General features: G+C 43.3%; 1 protein-coding gene across 1 annotated transcript in view; it reads left to right on the top strand.

Annotated features, from left to right (window-relative positions):
* Positions 1–17708, top strand: part of LOC104497249 (nesprin-2-like) — a gene marked incomplete at its 3' end in the record, with an annotated part of 121190 nt that extends 103482 nt beyond the window's left edge. The window contains exons 72-86 of the mRNA XM_010140483.1: positions 603–744; positions 1681–1812; positions 2382–2534; positions 2791–3000; positions 4101–4202; positions 5286–5405; positions 5575–5775; positions 8208–8381; positions 8935–9066; positions 11010–11206; positions 12272–12404; positions 13269–13451; positions 13880–14026; positions 15618–15794; positions 17553–17708. Of these exons, the coding sequence (XP_010138785.1) occupies positions 603–744; positions 1681–1812; positions 2382–2534; positions 2791–3000; positions 4101–4202; positions 5286–5405; positions 5575–5775; positions 8208–8381; positions 8935–9066; positions 11010–11206; positions 12272–12404; positions 13269–13451; positions 13880–14026; positions 15618–15794; positions 17553–17708 (2359 nt within the window). The remainder of the gene's footprint in view (positions 1–602; positions 745–1680; positions 1813–2381; positions 2535–2790; positions 3001–4100; positions 4203–5285; positions 5406–5574; positions 5776–8207; positions 8382–8934; positions 9067–11009; positions 11207–12271; positions 12405–13268; positions 13452–13879; positions 14027–15617; positions 15795–17552) is intronic.
* Between the last annotated feature and the right edge of the window lie 426 nt (positions 17709–18134).

The raw sequence follows: 18134 nt of genomic DNA, 5'->3' as shown, positions 1-18134 counted from the left end.
ACACCGCCTAACCCTGTTGACCCTCTGCAGTGGCACCATTGGTTCTGTGCAGGAACGTGGAAGAAAAATTGCAGAAGCTGGGAGATTTCTGCCATCCACAGTCTAGAGAGATGGAGTATCATTTATGTGACAGCCTCTTTGATACTGGGCTGACTCTAGTGTTTAGAGTCAGTGTTGCTATCAAGGCAGAGTTGGCACCTAGCATAAACAAAAGCAGGGGCATCCAGAGCCAAGCTGGGTGTCCCTGTTCACAGCCTTTGCTGTACAAATGCACGGAGGTCCCCAGACAGGTTTGATGTCAGCATCTTTGAAAAGGGGGCATTGGGACCGTGCACCTTCCAGCAGGGAACCACGACATGCTGCATGATTGCACTCCCCATATTGTCATTTCAGGGCGGCTGCCAGCAGGCCCCTGGAGTGTTTCACGGGAAGGGAAAAGACCAAAGGAATGTATCAAAGCTTGGATTAAAGATGCACTTGGTTTCACTCTGGTTTTGGGGCAGGAGCAATAGAAACCAATCTTATACTAGTACTCTTACAAATCTAATTTTGCTTATCCTACTTCAGTATTTGCCATTTCTAATGATGTTTTCTCAATACAGCAATGGAGAACCTGATCCAAAGAGCAAGCAGGCTGATCCCACCTTAGCTCCAAAGGATCAAACTAGTAATAAATGGCAATATTTACAACAGGAGCTGTCATCAAAGATGAAGTCTCCCCTCTGCCAGCTTGTGGAACCTCAGGTCCGTTTAAGTTCAGTAAAACTCTCTTTCTGCAGGCAATTGGTTGTGGTAAAGAGAGCAATTAGTGTATCTTCCCGCATCATCATATCCTGTCTCTTCATGAGATAACTGAAATCTGTGCAAGCACTCTGCAGAGGAAGATGTTACTGCACACTGTTTCTGCGATTGTCTTTTAATTTTACTTTGAGGGAAATAACGTCTCTGAAGTAGTGACTCCTAAGTGTAGTGTGGGAGCCCATAGGTGGATGCTTGTGATTAACATTCAGGCCAGATGTTATCTGCTTCATTCTTTCACGAGAACTCAGAGAGTTGGCCAACAAGCTCCCAGCTGATTTTTGTGGCTGTGGGCTGTCTCAGTTCTTGTGAGTGAGAACATTTTGGTCAAAAGAAATCTCTGGCTTAAATTTTGTTCTGCCATTCACCATTGTGTTCTCTCTTTCTCACATATCCAAAGCGGAGTCTGGACTGCAACAAGAGCACACTATGTATTTGTTCTGAACAGATGAAGAATTTTACTGCTTGGATAAAACTGTAATTTCTGTTATTAACAGTTTTGTTCACATTCAATTAGAATGACTAGACTCCCTGTTCTCTGAAACTACTGCATTACATGGAAGAATATCAGTCATGTAAGAGGATGAATGTTGGCTCTCTTTCAGGCAAGACTTATGCTGCAGTGGGCAGCAGGGCTGCCTTGATACAAACTACAACTGGTAGCCCTTAAAGCTGGGAATCAGAGGCTCCTTTCTCAGTCAATCTCCCATCAGGGCACAGCCGACTCAACTAATTTTTGCCAGTAAAAAGAGATCTCTGCTATCCAGCTGCTTTGTATCAATGCAGTGAAACTTCCATTTTAATGCTTTTTGAGAGGAGTGTTACCTAGTTGCCTGTTTGAGCTGCTCACCTAATTGCAATATTCTTTTTTCCAAATGTTAGATTACAACAAAGATGAACATGCTGCCCCGAGGCACTTTCACTGGTGCAGGAATCCCAACTGTGGAGGAACTGAAAACTTACACTGTCCAGCTGGGAGACCTAAGCCAAGAAGCAAATGTAGTGCATGCACAGGTAAAAAACAGTGTGTCCTAGCACTGCGATAATACCGGGGATTCTAGACACAGGACACTGTTTGGGCACTGAGAGATGCAGCCCACGATCATATTACTGCAGATGGTGTTCACTGTAGCGTAGCTCTGCATCAGGTATGGACTGTCGTGTAGAAATCAGCTTAGGATTTTGAGAGGAAAACACTTCAAGTTCTAGCTACGATACTTCTGCAACCTGACTGCAAAGATGTGGGTAAAACGCCTCAAACTGTACAAAGCAAAGAGCCTGTGCGTGACTTCAGTAAACCTGCGGTATCGGAGCTGGCAAGGCAAGTTGAGTTTTGCCCATTCCTGAGACTAGAAACCTCTAAGACCAGTCACACCCAGTACAAAAAAGGTCATTGTCTCAGCTTTGGCCTTGTCAGCTCCAAATATTACATGCATATAAGTGTCTCATCCAAGTCATCTCTCAGTATTTCATTAATTCCATTTTGTTATTAGCTGATTGAACCTTGAATCTTACGTGAGTGAATAACTCTGCACCATGCCTTGGGTGAAAGTACTGAAAACTTCTGATTTGCATGTACCCAGGGTAATGTGGCAGAGGAAGTTTCTTCCAATTTGGACAGAAAATTGTTTGAGCTGCTTCTGGCAATCAGCCGATGTTTGAATAACATGGAGGAGATGTTAAACACCTCAGTCCTCTCCACCGAAGATGCAGCCGTGCAGCAGGCTCTTTATGAGGTAACTGTCCATACACATCCAGGGAGTAGGAACCCCAGTGGATTTCTGTTACAACTGAGTATATTTGGTCTGATATTTCCTCTCGGTTTTGTGGATATTATTCAGGAATAACACCACCAAACTATTTGGTGTTGCACAGATTTGGGCCTATTGCTTTTAACAACAATTATCAATTCGAGTCCCACTGCCTTTTACAGGCAAGAGTCCTTGGACAGAGACCATTTTCACTCATGTTATCTTTCTTTAAACCCTTTAGACTCTTTCTGTTGAGCTGCAAAAACTTCACGCTGATCTGAGTGATAAAAAGGATGATCTTCTAAAGCCTATTAGCTGCGCTGGTGGGAGCACAGATGTGTTCTGCGAGTGCTTTAACAACTTGCAGGCACGGCTGGAACAAACTCAAGCTGCCACTGCTTCAAGGAGCAACTCAATGAAAGCTGGGCTGGACCATAATAGTAATTATCAGGTACTCCACTGCCAAATGCACATCTTGTTTCACAGCATCTGTTAGACTTGTCAGTGTTAATGCATTTGGATTACAGATGAACAATATATAATGGGCTTTCTTTTGGGTTTTTTGGAACTAAACAAACTTGTCTTGGCCTCTCAAGAAGCAAATTAATTTTGCTGTTTGCAGGGCACACTACCTTAGAGGCTTGATTACAGTGGAATATTTGAATGCAGAAAGGGTGGAAGTAACCTGTGATGCCGTGCACACTGGGCTGTGGGGTAAAGCAAGTCTCTCTGGGTGGGGATTAGGCCAAGGAGGGTTTCTTAGATTCTTTCTGCTGCTGTGGGGACTCAGGCAAGCTTCTTCCTTTCCAGTGCCGTGTCTGGCACTGGGCTACTTTTAGCTATGTGTTGGAGGGTGCTTTGACCCTTTGTATTTACTGTTCCTCTAGATTTTGTGCCACAGTAGCAGAAGCCACAGTTTTGCAAATTTGCTTTTTTTTGTGCTTTTTTTGGAAAAGCAGATAGTGAGAAACTTTTCTATAGATTATCACAGCGGGCTATATCTACGAGCTATTGCTGAAAAATATTCAGATCAGGGATTTAGGATGAAGCAAAGCAAGAAGAACCTGGTCCTTGAAATACAGTTTCCAATGTCCAGCAAAACTCCAGTGTGCTCATCATCTGCAAGTCAGTCTAGCTCTTTACTGCTGAAAAATAAACCAGTTCTTCTGAAGAACACTGGGATGTTGTCTCCAAACAGCAGCAGGACAGGTCTTGCAATGTTTACTTCTGCAGAATCTGTGGAGTTTCATCAGTCACCAGTAATGGGTTCATTTTCAGAAGAGAAGAATTTGTTTCTCTATATAAGTTTCACAGATTTTTACAGGCTCATTGTGACAGAATAATTTGCTTTCTTACACTAAACAGACTACAGAATTTCCCTCTCTAAATTATTGCTTCAAGCCCATAATGCACATGCTTTATTTTGTATTTTAAAGAGGAAAAAAGTGCTCTTCCTGTAAGAGGTATTCATTTTGTTTGCTGTGTAATTCTGTCTGGTCAGTACGATATTCCTAATATGTGATATATTTCTGATGTTTGGTTTGTTTGCAGAATAAAATCAGGCTGCTCTATGATCAGTTAACTGAGAAGAAAGCTGTTCTGCAACAATACTTGAATGCGATACGTGGACATAATGTTTCTGAACAGCTTCAGGTAATTTCATTTGGAGGAAAGGAGAGGGAAAACTCTCAATATTGGCTATTATTTCTAGTTTTCTGCAATCTATTAAGTTTCTTATTTTCTAAAGTTTGAATTTCCCTTAGGTTTTAAGGATGGGGGAAGGAGAGAATTCAGTATTTGCCATCCTGTTGGTTTTTTTTTTTTTCAGTAGACCTTGATCTGTAGTCAGACCTAATTCCAGTCATTTTAGTAGTTGGGAGTTGAGAAACCAGTCTCTCTACAACCTCTCAGAGCAAATACACCCCACATAATGTCAGGGAAGAAAAAGAGCTACACAAAGTACAGCACTTCACACATTATGCTTTTCTATATGCAAAACTAGATTTTCTTTCTGGGAATTGAGGTCCTGTATTTATATCTACTCATTCAGCATTTATGAGCACTTTATCGTATGGCATTTGACCAGTGAAGCTATTTTGTTTGACCTTCATAGGGATTAGCAGAGAAGTAAAAATGAATAGACTGCATATCCCCCAAAATGGTCATCGGCCATCCATCTCGTTGTTGGTGAAGGAAAGAGGGTGTCCTGGAACTTATACATAAGGCTCATAACCTTGTTTACAGGCATAACTTTCTGCCAGGCTGGAAGTGAAGTTAAGAACTGCCGAATCCCCTAGCAGGGACTACTGCCTCTGACATATTTTGTCAAATACCCCTCTTGGAAAAGGAATGCCAGAAGTACATGACTTCCTTTCCTTCATAGAGAATCTGTCTCAATCCATCCCTGCCTGAGTCTCTCTAACTCATAAGAAAAAATGGTGTTTTCTGCGTCCATGATTTCTTTTAATGGCTGCTCTTGAATTGCACATTGAATGTTGAGCTGAGACGTAAGACCTGAATTCCCTTCCTGGCTGTGCCATGTGAACGCAGTAAGCTGTGTCGTGAACAGTCTTGGCTATTTAGCTTATGAGCTCGTTGGATCTCGGAGTCTCATTGTGAATTTATGAAATGCTACGCAGTGGAGATCCAGCCCCTGGATCCGCTGCACTGCTAGTGATAATGGAAAATTTAATGGAACAGAACTCTTCCTAATAGCTTATTTGGTCCTTAATTCAGAAAACTGATGCCTGTGCTTTGGAGCTGCGAGACTTTGAAAACCAAGTTGCAAAATTAAGAGGCGATGGGGAAAGATTTCAGTTACCTATCACCTTAATCCAGGAAGCTTATAAATTAGAGGTAAGAGCGCAGTATGGTTTCCACTTACTCAGCAAGGTTTGGTTCTTCTAAGCAAGGTATTTTGGGCATCAAAAGACTGATGGTTATTTTGCATTCTGGGAGTGCGTGTGCAGGTTTGTAAGATTCATTTCTGTCCATCACAAATCACTAAACTGTGTTTACACTGTAGGATGTTTTGGATGACATGTGGGCGATTCTGAAAGCAAAGTATGCGGAACTGAACCCTCCTTCCATCAGTGAGAGCCAGTATGAGGTCTTACTTCATGGATTTGCAGAGGTGGTAGCTATTGGACGAGAGAAGGTTGCACAAGATCCAAAGCAGCTAACGAAAAGCAGAGCAGCTCTACAGTCTCACCTGGAAAATCACAAGGTATAAGATGCTTATCACAGCACTGCTAGTATCAGCACAGGAGGAGCGCTGTTTTCTGTGACTAGTTTTTCTCCAGTGTTATGGAAAAGAATAACTAGCTCATTGCAAAAGGGAGGGTCTGGAGTATGTGCAGAAAACAAAGCAAAGATTTTCAGTAGACCAGAATGGGACCCACTGAAATATGAAAGGAAGGTTACTATTACAACTGAAGTTTTGGTGATAAATTAAGATCAGGATTTCGGCTTTGTCAGTCTAATACTACTTTGGCTTACCTCAGAACCTGCTGATATGTGAGGAAAACATATGTCCTTCATTAGCAGGTAATAAATCAGTAGTGAGGTTCCTGAAGTTGCTGTCTAGCAACTGGGAGTTGAGCCTTTGCTTTCAGCATTCTGTGTCATCATGACCTGATGAAGGAAACTTACCCATAACAACTCTTCTTCCAAAGAGAGGATAATTTAGATCTTCCCCTCAGCAGTCCAATGTCCCCTGTACCCAGCTGATACATGTTTGATGGGAGATGGCTGAGAATGCAACTGCATCCTCAGTGGTTTATATCAGCACTAGTGTGGCCAGCAGGAGCAGGGACGTGATTGTCCCCCTGTACTCGGCACTGGTGAGGCCACACCTTGAATTCTGTGTCCAGTTTTGGGCCCTTCATTTCAAGAAGGACATTGAGGTGCTGGAGTGGGTTCAGAGAAGGGCAACAAAGCTGGTGAAGGGTCTGGAGAGCAAGTCTTATGAGGAGCAGCTGGAGGAACTGGAGTTGTTTAGCCTGGAGAAAAGGAGGCTGAGGGGAGAGCTTATTGCTCTCTACAACTCCCTGAAAGGAGGTTGTAGTGAAGTGGGGGTTGGTCTCTTTTCCCATGTGACAAGTGACAGGACAAGAGGAAATGGCCGTAAGTTGCGCCAGAGGAGATCTAGGTTAGGTATCAGGAAAACTTTTTCACTGAGAGGGTTGTGAAGCACTGGAACAGGGTGCCCAGGGAGGTGGTGGAGTCCCCCTCCATGGAAGTGTTTAACAGAAGTGTAGATGTGGTGCTGAGGGACATGGTTTAGGGACTCTGGCAGTGCAGGGTGACCGGTTGGACTTGATGATCTTAAAGGCCTCTTCCAACCAGAGGACTCTATGATACTGTGACTCTATGTCCTGCCACTTGGCAAGAAGCCCTGGCCAACGCTAGCCTCTTGAAGACGTCTGTTGTGTCAACGCCTTGATTTAACTGCTTCACATATTTCAAACTCCCTTAGGAATTGCCTCAGGATGCCAAGCGCTGCAAACCACTACTCCCGAGTCGTCAGAATTGTGTTTATCACTTGCAAATATCCCTTAACAAAGCAAAATGTTAGGAATTTATTTATGAAGGAAAACAAGTAATATATCTGTGGTCCAAATATACATAAGTTCTACAAAAGAATATATACATAAGTTCTACAAAAGAATACATACATAAGATCTACAAAAGCAAAAGAAAACTGCAAAATCTGTCCAGATGCTCACACAGCCTGTGCCTGGAGTTTGGTGTTTAAGTGAAATTCTTGTACGAGTTATTATTTCTTGTACTAGTTATTATTGAAGATCGTGATTGAAGAGCGTGACCCTAAACCTTCAAAGCTTTTTTATGGGAGAAAGTATTCTGTTGAGATTCAGACATTTCCCAAGAGCTCAACTGAGCCAAAGCTAAATAAAACTGTTACCCAGTTACCCCAAAGGATTATTGTGCCCTACCCACTCCCTAGGCCTTGGAACCACTAATACCCATGGTGCTTGGAGTCACCTTCCATCTAGGTGGAACAAAGTGGATAAGGGCTGACTGGTGATAACCACTTCATACTAAACTATGGATTTATTTATAGTTAAACTCTTCTTTCCATCATCTTCTTACAACATCTTTGTATTTCATATGAACTGAAGGTATAAATGTAGATTTTTCCTTTGGAAATGTATAAATGAAAATGGTGTATGCAACCCATCTGTGCCAGAGGAGGTTTAGACTATGCAATAGAAAGCCTTTCTTTACTGGGAGAGTGGTCAAACACTGGAACCAGCTTCCTAGAGAGGTGGTCGATGCCCCAAACCTGTCAGTGTTTAACGGGTATTTGGACAATGTCCTTAGTAACAAGCTTTAACTTTTGATCAGCCCTGAACTTTTGGTCAAGCAGTTGGATTTATATAATCATTGTAGGTCTCTTCCAGCTGAAAATATTCTAGTCAAGAACCAGTTCTATCACTGGTTCTTGACTAACTGTCAGATGATCGGTAACTGCCCATCTTGGAGTGGTGCAGAATTTGCATAAAAGGCTCCTGACTCCAGCTGTGAGAGAGCCTGAAACTGGCTGCTCTTCTCAGTGAGTCTTCTCTGTGCTCTTCATACTCCCGCTGTCAGTGTGTGATCCCTCTTAAAGAGCTAGCTATAACTTTTTTTTTTCAGGACTTCTTCCGCAATCTCATGACCCATATGGCTTTCATGCAAACGTTTTCCAAGAGAGTGGCTCCCTCCATCCTACAAAAGAGAGAGGAATTCTGGAGAGAGCTGGTGAATGAAGTCAAGCTGCTGGAGCAGAAGGCCTGCCAGTATGGTATACACTTAGAGAGCCTGTTAAAGGTAATGGCCCAGACCCGGAGGAAAAGCTGGTGGGGAAAAGGTGAACAGTTGTGTCTCTATCACTGTACCAGTGATTCCTTGGCTAGTAGTTGTCCTTTCCTGTCTCCATTGGACAGCAACAGCCTGTTGTTCTGGTGTCTCAGCAAACTGGCTTTTCTCCTTGAAGCCCTCTGGAAGTGGACATTTCAACCTATTACTGACAAGGATGGGACTTCATGACTTCTTGCAGTAATTTTTGAGTGCCTGGACTTTCAGAAGAGCTCTTTAAGGCACAAAAATACCAGCACCACTTTAAAATAAAACCTAAAAATTGATCTGAAGTATACCACTTCAAACTAAGAAACTGTCGAGTTATTAGAGAATTAAATTATTAATTCATCTGTGGTGAAATCATGTCTCACTTTGATATTTCCGTATCATTTGCCTGTTTGCGTGTTCTGTTCCATTAAAACAAAAGCTGCTGATGCTAGAATAAGCATTAAGGCCTCATAGTTTGGTGTAGCAAAAATGCAGATGGATACGTGCTATGTTAATGATGTGATGTATTTTTTAGGAATGGACGGAATTTGATGAAGAATGCCTCGTTTTCAATAAGGAGTTAGAGGCACTTGCAGCTACGTTGCCTTCTGTGAATTTGGTTGAAGAAACAGAAGAAAGATTAATGGAAAGGATTGTACTTCTAGAGGTATTTATGTGTGTGTGTCTGTTTTTCTTCATGGTTCTGTAGGGCTGGCAAAAAGATTAGTTAGAGTATGAGGAGAAGACAGTTTGCAGGGCACCGTTTCCTTTGTGTCCTTTGTGTGTGGCTGCAAGCTGAAAACTTATTTTAAAAGTAGCAGAGGATCAGGCTGCTAATTTCAGTCAGGGGGTACAAGTTCATTTAAGTGGGAGTAATGACTGTAGCTACTTTAGAACTTGATCTTCAAATCCAAATATTTGGTAGAAGATGGTGTGCAGTCTACATGGATCCCAAGGATAGCAAGGAGCTGTGGAGTGGACACAGAGCCACTTCTCTGTAATTCAGGAATGATTTTCACGCCTACAGAAGAGGAGAATCGACCTAGTGTTTTCAAATATCTGAACCCCTGGTTGCAATAGAAGGTCTACAGGTTTACCAGATCCTTTTAAAATCCTAAGACTTCAAAATGAGATGTTCTGCTTTCTATCTGACCAACAACAATAAAATGGCTTTTGTATAGAATGTTGTTCCCAGCTGCATCTCTGCTGGCAGAGCTACACCTTTATTTAGAACCTCAGCTCCAGCTGGACACATTTTATCCATGTTTTAAACACATTTGAATATAAGGATATGAAAGTGGCCTTTATGGTTGTTTTTTGAAGAAATAGTGTTCAATAAACTTAGTGATGTATCTTCAGAGTGTTCCTCACAGGTTTGACCTTTCTCAGTCTTTAGAAGACCCACCTTTCCTTCAGAGGAAATTTTGAATTAATGAGTCTTGGAGTCTCTGTTGAGACCAGTTTGATGTTTAGATTCACAGACTATAAAGGCAAAAAGGATTAGTGTGATTTAATCTAGTTGACTGCATGAAAGAGACCACTGGACATTCTCAGAAGATTATGAGCTACAGTAAAGCTTTTGAAATAAATCAACAGTAGATATTTACAATCCCAGTGGTCCTCTAGTGCTTTTGATGCCTGTGCCACTGAGACAGGAGACAGGCAGTATTTGCATAGCCATTGAGTGTGAAGTTGCCGGGTTTCCTTTGTTTTTTGAAGTTCTTAACTAGCTCTTCACTCTTAAGTCTATACTACTTTTTTCTGATGTCTTTAAAGGCAATACAGTTTTAGAAGATGCTTTTGTGGGGAGTCCCAGCACTGGAGCTTCACAGTTCCAAGGCCAAAGCAGAATAAAATTCTCTGGAGCTTAATTCCTGTGAGAGAAATACCCCTATTAATAATGTTGTATAAGCCCCTCATGCCTCGAGAGAAGTGAGATACTTGTACATCACACAATTGCTACTTTCTGCCTCCTCCCTGGAACTGATCTACTTCCTGCGTTTTTTTTCTCTTCTCTTTCTCATTTTGACCTTCCAGTGAAGTGTAGTCATGGTAAAAGGATAATGTGTTTTTATTTAGCTGTCTAAGCAAACCAGACCATTCCCATGTCTTCTACTTAATGTCTTCACTCTTCGTTCCTGCCTGCCACCATTATTCAATAATTACCCCAACAGCTTCCTTCAAAACAGCGGTAACATGTTTGTTTAAGCAGGATAGAGCCTGAAGCGCCTCTAAGAACAGGAGGGTAAAACTTTCTGCCGGGGACAGTCGTATGTATGGACAACGCAGCCAGATCTGATAGAGGGTGTTTGTCCATTGCCTGAGGTTTCCATGTGCCACAAAAGCCCATCAGTCATTCTGATAATGCATGAAAGTAGGTTGAGATCTGTCTTGATCTATACAGAGGAAACAAACAAACAAACAAAAAAAATCAAGAACAAACCTGTGTCCCTTTTGCATATAATCAAGTACAGATTGCTTCTGTTTGGAAAAGAAAATACACAACACAGGAAATGTGGGATTAAGAAGTTAGAACGAATGAGATGTGCTTTGCTAGCTGTGTTTTCAATTTTTAAAATATTGTTTTTCAAACTTCCCATATTCTGATAGCAAATCAAAATCAGTGTTGATGAAAAGCATGCCAGGCTGTACCAGATGGTGAATGAAGGGAAGAAATTGCTGACTGCTGTGAGCTGTCCAGAAATAAGAAGCCAGATTGGGAAGCTGGAAGAGCAGTGGTTGTCTTTAACCAAAAAAGTTGGCCATGAACTACACCGACTTCAGACATTACTCAAACTCTTGGTCAGGTGGGTGTAACTCAGAAAGCAATCAGATACATCAGCTAGAAATTAGTTTCTGACTTTTTATAGAGATGTATTTTGAAATATGACAGTAAATTAATAAATAACGTAGGCTCTTTAACTTAAAAATGAGAAAGAAAAGAAAGCAATAGCAATCAGAAGAGTGGCCCTCTTACATAGCTGATCTCTCATTGCATGGACAAGTGCTTCAATGGCTGCTCACTTTCGTAGGAACAGTGCTTTGACTGCTGCCGTGGCAAAGTCAGCGTGTCTAGGTGAGCGTTAGGTGCATCATGCTGCAGTTTCTATGCTGGAGGTGTTCACAGAAGCTCTGGCTGTGCTGCCCGAAGCATTCTGGCCGGCTGTAAATGCAAGCTAGTCTTGAGTCCCATGCAGAGGCATCATGCACCGGTCTGTGCACGTACACCATCCACCTTACAAATGTTCAAGACCTGTCTGCCATGCTGCCTCAGCTTGTGTTTTGGAGCTCTCCAGGGGTGAGACCAAGCGTGTCCAATGCCTTCACATGGCACAAGCCAACTGTCAGTGAAGTCCTGGCAGTCAAGTGGAGACGGTTTGGCGTTCCGCAACCCAATCCATCAGCTGATGTACCAAGATCACTTGTCCCGGCACCTGGTCAGTGTGCTCTGTGCTCGGGCTGCCTGGACTCAAAGTGTGGACAAAGCATGCCAGTGTTTGCTGGTATCGCGCCTGCTGGGTATTCTGCACTCCACCTTGCAGTGTGCTCAATCTCCTCTGGTGGTTTTGACCGCCAGGAAAGCCCTTTTCACTCGTGAGGTTGTGCTGGAGACTGCTGGGTGAATAGAGAAAGATGTTTTCTGGGAGAGCAGACCAGCTGGGAAGAGCTGATAGAACAGTCCATGTGTATCTCCAGCAGTACTGCTGTGTTACACATCGATCCATGCTGTAGCCAGGCTTCTGCAGGATTATGTAGCAGTGTAGATGCCAGAATAGCATCTGCTATGAGAGGAAGATGACTTGGAGGGTGAGAACTGTATCTTAGACTCAGCTAGGAGATGTATGTTTGTGTGTTTTGTTTCTTCCTTGCAGCTACAACAGAGACTCAGAGGAATTAATGAAATGGCTGGATTCTGCTCAGCAGAGAATGAATTTTTGGAAGGAGCAGTCTCTCAACGTGTCACAAGATCTTCCCACCATCAGGGATAACATCAACAGCTTGTTTGTAAGTCATTTCTCCTGGTTTAGCTAAAATGTTGTGACTTCCTGAGAAAATGACCCTTTTGAGTGGTTTTGTATTTGCCATGACCCAGAAGCTGCTCACATAATAGCTGTGTGCCCCAAAACTCCCCTATCATCTGTGTGGGGCACCATCAGATGGGAGGCCACCAAAGACCTTCCTTCAGACTGTAAGGCCAGCCAGAGTGTGTAACAGAATTGAATCCTCTTATTACGAGCTCCAAACTGCAACACATCACAGCCCAGTCATGATGTCTTGTGCACCTACAGTGTAAGAGCGTGGCTTCTGTCTTGCTCCTGATGCCGAATACTAGGTACAGCAGTTCAGGCGAGCTGATGGGCCTCTTACCGACTGAACCTGGGCTCAGGGAATGGGGTGGAGACGGTGGGGCTGTGAGGATGGTCAGCCAAATCAAGGAAGAGAAACATGCTGAATTGCATTTCACATCTTTGCCTGCCCAACCAGGGCTGTGCTCCCCTCGTATGACTAGCCAGGCCTGACAAAGGGAGTCTTGCACAGTGGAAAGCAAAGCACTTGAAGGCTGGACTGGTAGGTGTGAGCTGGCCAGAGACTCAAGGACTGGGGCTGCTCCCTGGGCCTCTGTGGGAAGTGAGGATCAGGATATTTCCAGTCCCTGTGGAGCAAAAAATGGCATTCGGCGCTGTGTCAAGCTGGGCAGAAAAAGGCCTTACCTGCTGCCAGAACATGTTGAGTTTAGGTTTTTTACAAACTTGCTAAAATCCGTTTGTTGAGGCAGCTCATCCTGTGACTGAAAACCTTGTTTGTCTTCTTTATTTAAATAAATACATGGATATTTACTCTCTCTTAAATTTCTCCTATGCACCTCAGACGTTCTCTAAGGAAGCTGATGAAAAATCTTCCCTGAAGTCATCTGTGGTGAGCACTGCCAACCAGCTCTTTCATGTGAAGCAAGCTGATACCGCAGCACTTAGGTCATCTTTGGCAAAGTTTGAGCAAAAATGGGGAGAACTGATTACACAGCTCCCAGCCATCCAAGAAAAGCTTCACCAGGTGAGGAGAAACTCTGCTGCCATCTCTCAGTTCAAGCTAAATAATTACTTTTAAATATTGCTGCTCCATTAGGCCCCCAAAGCACCTCTTTCCTGATCAGCTGCCTGTCTTGCTTTCAGAATATCCCCAATATTTTACTGCAGTTTAATTACTGCAATGTTCTTCCTGGGCTGTTTTGCACATATCTATCATTTTTACAGTTTTATGTGAAAGTCTGTTACAATCCAAAAGAATTTTATTTCTGAATTTCTGAATTCTTCAACTTAATTTAAGTTGTATACCCCGCTGGAGCACAGGGCTCACTTTCAAGTTCATACCTCAATAATTGCAATTACAGTGCCTGAGCCTTTCTAAAAATACAAATGTCATCTTCCTTGATATTTCTAACAAGCAGAGTGTAGAGGATTCATTATATGCTTTACCCCCAGCTCCAGATGGAAAAACTTTCATCGCGGGAAGCGATTGCTGAGCTAATGACGTGGCTGGACCATGTGGAACAGCAGCAGGGACACGAGGAACCAAAAAATTCACAATGTAGTGCTGCCCAAGTCAGAAGCCTCCTCCAAAAGTACAAGGTAATTGGGAAGCTGTAAGTTCCGACCTTCTGCAAAGTGCTTGGCTGTAACAAGGCTGGAAACAGCCTACAGGCACTGTCATGTCCTTCTCCTTGCTCTCAGGAGGGTTCCTCAAACAATCTCAACGATGCCTTAACATCTTCCTTTATAAAAACCTTTGCTTCCGCACCACACAAAACCCCGCCTGAGCTGCAGTGCAACTACTGCCTGCTGGGCTATAATCACCGCTTCCTCATGCTGTCCCATCTGTCTCGCTTGTTCTCTCTCTCTCTGACATTTAGATTATAACATGTGTTGAGCTTCCTTAGGAAGGCAGACTCTATGCTGTGTTTTAGTCTGTCTTTTCAAGAAGGAATACCTCATAATGGAGCTCCATAACCAGGATCTTTTTAACTAGAGAACTGAGTTTTTAAATACTATGTTTCATCAAAAGAGATAACCTGCTAGGACAAGACAAACATCCCTGTAGAGAAAGGCTGCAGCGGACTCTTGGCTCTTTTCAGACGCTAAAGAACCAATGGCAGAGGCCACAAGAAGGATTCATACCATGCTTGTGCCTCCAGAGATGCCAGGGAGCCCGACGTCAGGGCACGATTCCCTGCAGAGCCATATTTTGCTCTTTCCTCGCAGAGCTGTCAGGCAGTGCTCTGAGATGATGGTTCTCAGTCTGCTCAGCTGCAGTTCTCTTTGGTACTGCACGCAAGGCAAGCACCAACATAAGTATGCCTTTCAAAAAGCCTTAATATAGCAGATACGTTTCGGTCTGTATCAGTTGGATTTGGCAGTTGGAACATGTAGGTGAGGTGCTGGTTTTTAACCCTTTGAGTATTTAGAGATCAGGTTGTTCTACACTTGTCAGCAAAGTGGGGATGTGTATGCTTGAGAAGAAAGCTGGGATGTGGGTCACGAATTCCTACAGGGAAGCAGCTCTGATTTGAGTAGTCTGCTATGGTATTCCCGGGCGCCTTTTTTCTGGGTGCTACTAGATATGATGAGGAGCCCTTTCCTCCCCTCTTCTAAGACCCTCTGAAATAAAAACATATTCCCGTATGTGGTTCTCATTTTGCGTGTAATTTCTCACTCGTCTCTGTGGGTGAGGACACATGCTGGAGGACACCTTTTCCTCCTGTTCTGATATTCTATTCTGATACCAAATATTTTGATAAAGAAGCACTAGCTCTTGCCTGCATTTGTCTGTGAGTCACAGGAGTGTGGGAAGGCCCCAGTCTCAGCCTCGTCTGGGCACATGGCGGTGTGACGGTATTTTCCAATGGATAAAGTACTGAGTCTGGTAGCTCTAGGTGTTATTCCCTGCTTCAGCACTAGCCTGCTCTCCCCTTGAGTTAACACATAAGGACAGTCATTTTCTGCAAGAGTTTCAGTGGATGGGAATAGCCACACAAATACAGGATGGTAAAAATTGAGAATTATTCCTATGACCAGGTTTCTTTCAGAAAAATATTTTAGGCCATGGTTCAGAATAAGCTGTGAATGTCCCATAATATGCCTTGAAGCATCATTGGAACTGGTCACTTTAAAACCGCCAAACTAATTGTTTTACATTATTGTTCTTTTTTTTTTTCCCCTCCAGGAATATATGATGGAAATGAACTTTAAACAGTGGATCGTAGATTTTGTTAACCAGTCACTCTTGCAGATGAGCACTTGTGATGTGGAAAGCAAGCGATATGAAAGGATAGAATTTGCTGAGTGCCTTGGAGAGATGAATCTGCGGTGGCACAGGCTGCAGGCATCTCTGAACAGAAAGGTTTGAGTTCTCATTGTTTTCTCTCTCACAGCTCTGGTCTTGCCTGTGCCAGTGCTCTGGGTTTTGCAAGCAGCCTCTCTCCCTGACTCTGAAAACACTGCTGAACACAGTGAGATGCCCTGTGCTCTCTGCTGCCTGTCCATCCTGCTGTCTCCTGGACAGCCTATGGAGTGGTCTGGTAGCATGTAAGCTATCAGGTGGTGGGCAGACATCCAAACCTCAGCAAGTCTGGGAGGGTAGACTATCCTGTAACTTACAGGGAGGGAAAATGGTCAAAATCTGCTCTTCATGACAACCGTAGTTGACTGTATTGGGTGGAAAAAGTGTGATTCCTCATATGAATAAAACAGTGACATGTCAGCAAAGAAGATCTATCCTGAGAAAAATATGAAAAAGGAATAATTCAGGGTAGTGTCCACAGGGGAACCTCTTAGTAAAATCTTAAGCTTAGGGGTGACGTGAAAGCTGAAACGTTTAAAACTTCATGGGAAAAAACACTGGACGGCTTGTGGGAATGAGAGGTGCTACACTGCTTGGTACAAACAGCCAGGCCCTGCTCAGCAAACCCAGCACCAAAAAAGCAACCAGCCTCTCCACATGCCATATGATGGGAATGAGAAACTGGGATATATTAAGCTACCACCCATTTCCCTGTTGTAGCAATTGAATTTGCTGGAAAAAAAATTATTAAGTAAGTAGTGTTGACAGCCGTGTTTAGATGGGGACATACGACCCTGCTGGAAAAGGCAGGGCTGGGATCGCGTCCCAGCCCTGCTCCAGCCCTCCTGGGTCACTGGAAATGGATTGCTCCATGTCTGTGTCCTCCTCCTGCAGTCATTAAATATGCTTTCCCAAAGGAGTGATTTGAAGATCAGCAGCTGACAGGCAAATTCAGCGTGTGTGCTAACTGTACCCGCACATCTCCTGTGTTTCTCAGGAGAAAATTTGTTTCAGGCAGTGCCTCAGAATGACTTTATTGTACAGAAGCTAGAAATAATCTACACATCCAGAATTAGATGCCGTTGCTTGTGCACCCAGTGGCCAGAAAAGCCAATGTGACTCATATGGAAAAGACCAGGGGAAAGTTAGCATTCCAAAATGCAAACGTGAGGCTGCTGGAATGATTCCTCTACCAGCACATTCCTCTTTCATCTCAGTTTCTCTCCCCAATTTACAAGGATTTGGGAGAAGCTGCCCCCCGTGAATCCAGGTACAAAGACCAAGTACAAAGATCAAACAGAAAACTCCCAAATTTTTCTGACTCGGAAAGTCTTCCAGAAACTTTTTCAAGTGGAACATTAAGTTCCTGCCCAAATGAAATTTCCCGTTTGTGGGAGGAAAAAGTTAGCTGCTCTAACCATTTCTGAGAAACTGCTTTCCAGGATTTAATGGATCCTCAGGGCCAAGACTGAAGACATGAGGCATGAGGCCTCTTGCTTATTTGTAACTTTGTTGGTGGATTTTAGGGAGAGTGAGGTTTTTCAGACTCCATGTGAATGTGTCCACATAGCTCAGGGCCCCCCAGCTGGCCAGGTGTGCAGGCTGCCAGCTTGAACCCACACTGCCTTGTTTTCTTCTCATGGAAAAGGTCAGACCCTAAAGAGACAGTAAATCTTCTTAGCTTTTCCTTCAAAATATTTTCTGTAAATAGTATTTTCAATGTCAATATTGCAATCTCGTATTTTGTCATGGAAAGGGGAGCCCTGTTTCTGCCCACCTTTGGGTTTAAGTAAGTTAAAATGATTCTGGAACTTTCAGATACAAGACCTGGAACATGTTTTGGAGGATATTACTGAAAATGAGAACAAAGCACAGTCTCTCCGCAGCTGGCTGGAAGCTCAGAGTGATCGACTGAGATCGTTACAAACCCCAGCAAGCGTGATCTCTGCACAGAACACAATAGATGATTGCAAGGTAAAGCACCGTATGTGTGATATTATTGTAAAAATCATATTCAGCACTTTGCCGAATCCAAACTGAAAAGCTGCACAGAATTTAACAGAAAAAACGTAGACTTGCCATTTCCTAGAAGAATATTACAATGTAACTTTAATTAAAGCATGTTAGGTTCAGGTGATTAAGAGCCACATCCACTTTTAATGTGAATCGCTATTTTACATTTTTTTTCCTCCCACTGAAGATGTATCTGCTGTTGTCCCATGGTATTTGAGTGCTGTGCAGCAGTATTGTAGAGCTTGCTCTGAGATGCCTTCAAAAATAGCTTCAGTTCAGCACAGCCGTGGCAAAGGCTGTCACTTCGGTGAGTTTGAAGAGCTGCCTGGTGGAAGCGTGGTGGAAACTCCACAGTCCCGTCTGGAAAAGCAGCAGCTCTCTCTACTC

The sequence above is a fragment of the Buceros rhinoceros genome, unplaced genomic scaffold (genome assembly GCF_000710305.1).
Source record: "Buceros rhinoceros silvestris isolate BGI_N320 unplaced genomic scaffold, ASM71030v1 scaffold667, whole genome shotgun sequence".
Classification (NCBI taxonomy): Eukaryota; Metazoa; Chordata; class Aves; order Bucerotiformes; family Bucerotidae; genus Buceros; species Buceros rhinoceros.
Note: the sequence above shows the minus strand (reverse complement) of the source record. Positions and strands in the feature narration are given on the sequence as shown.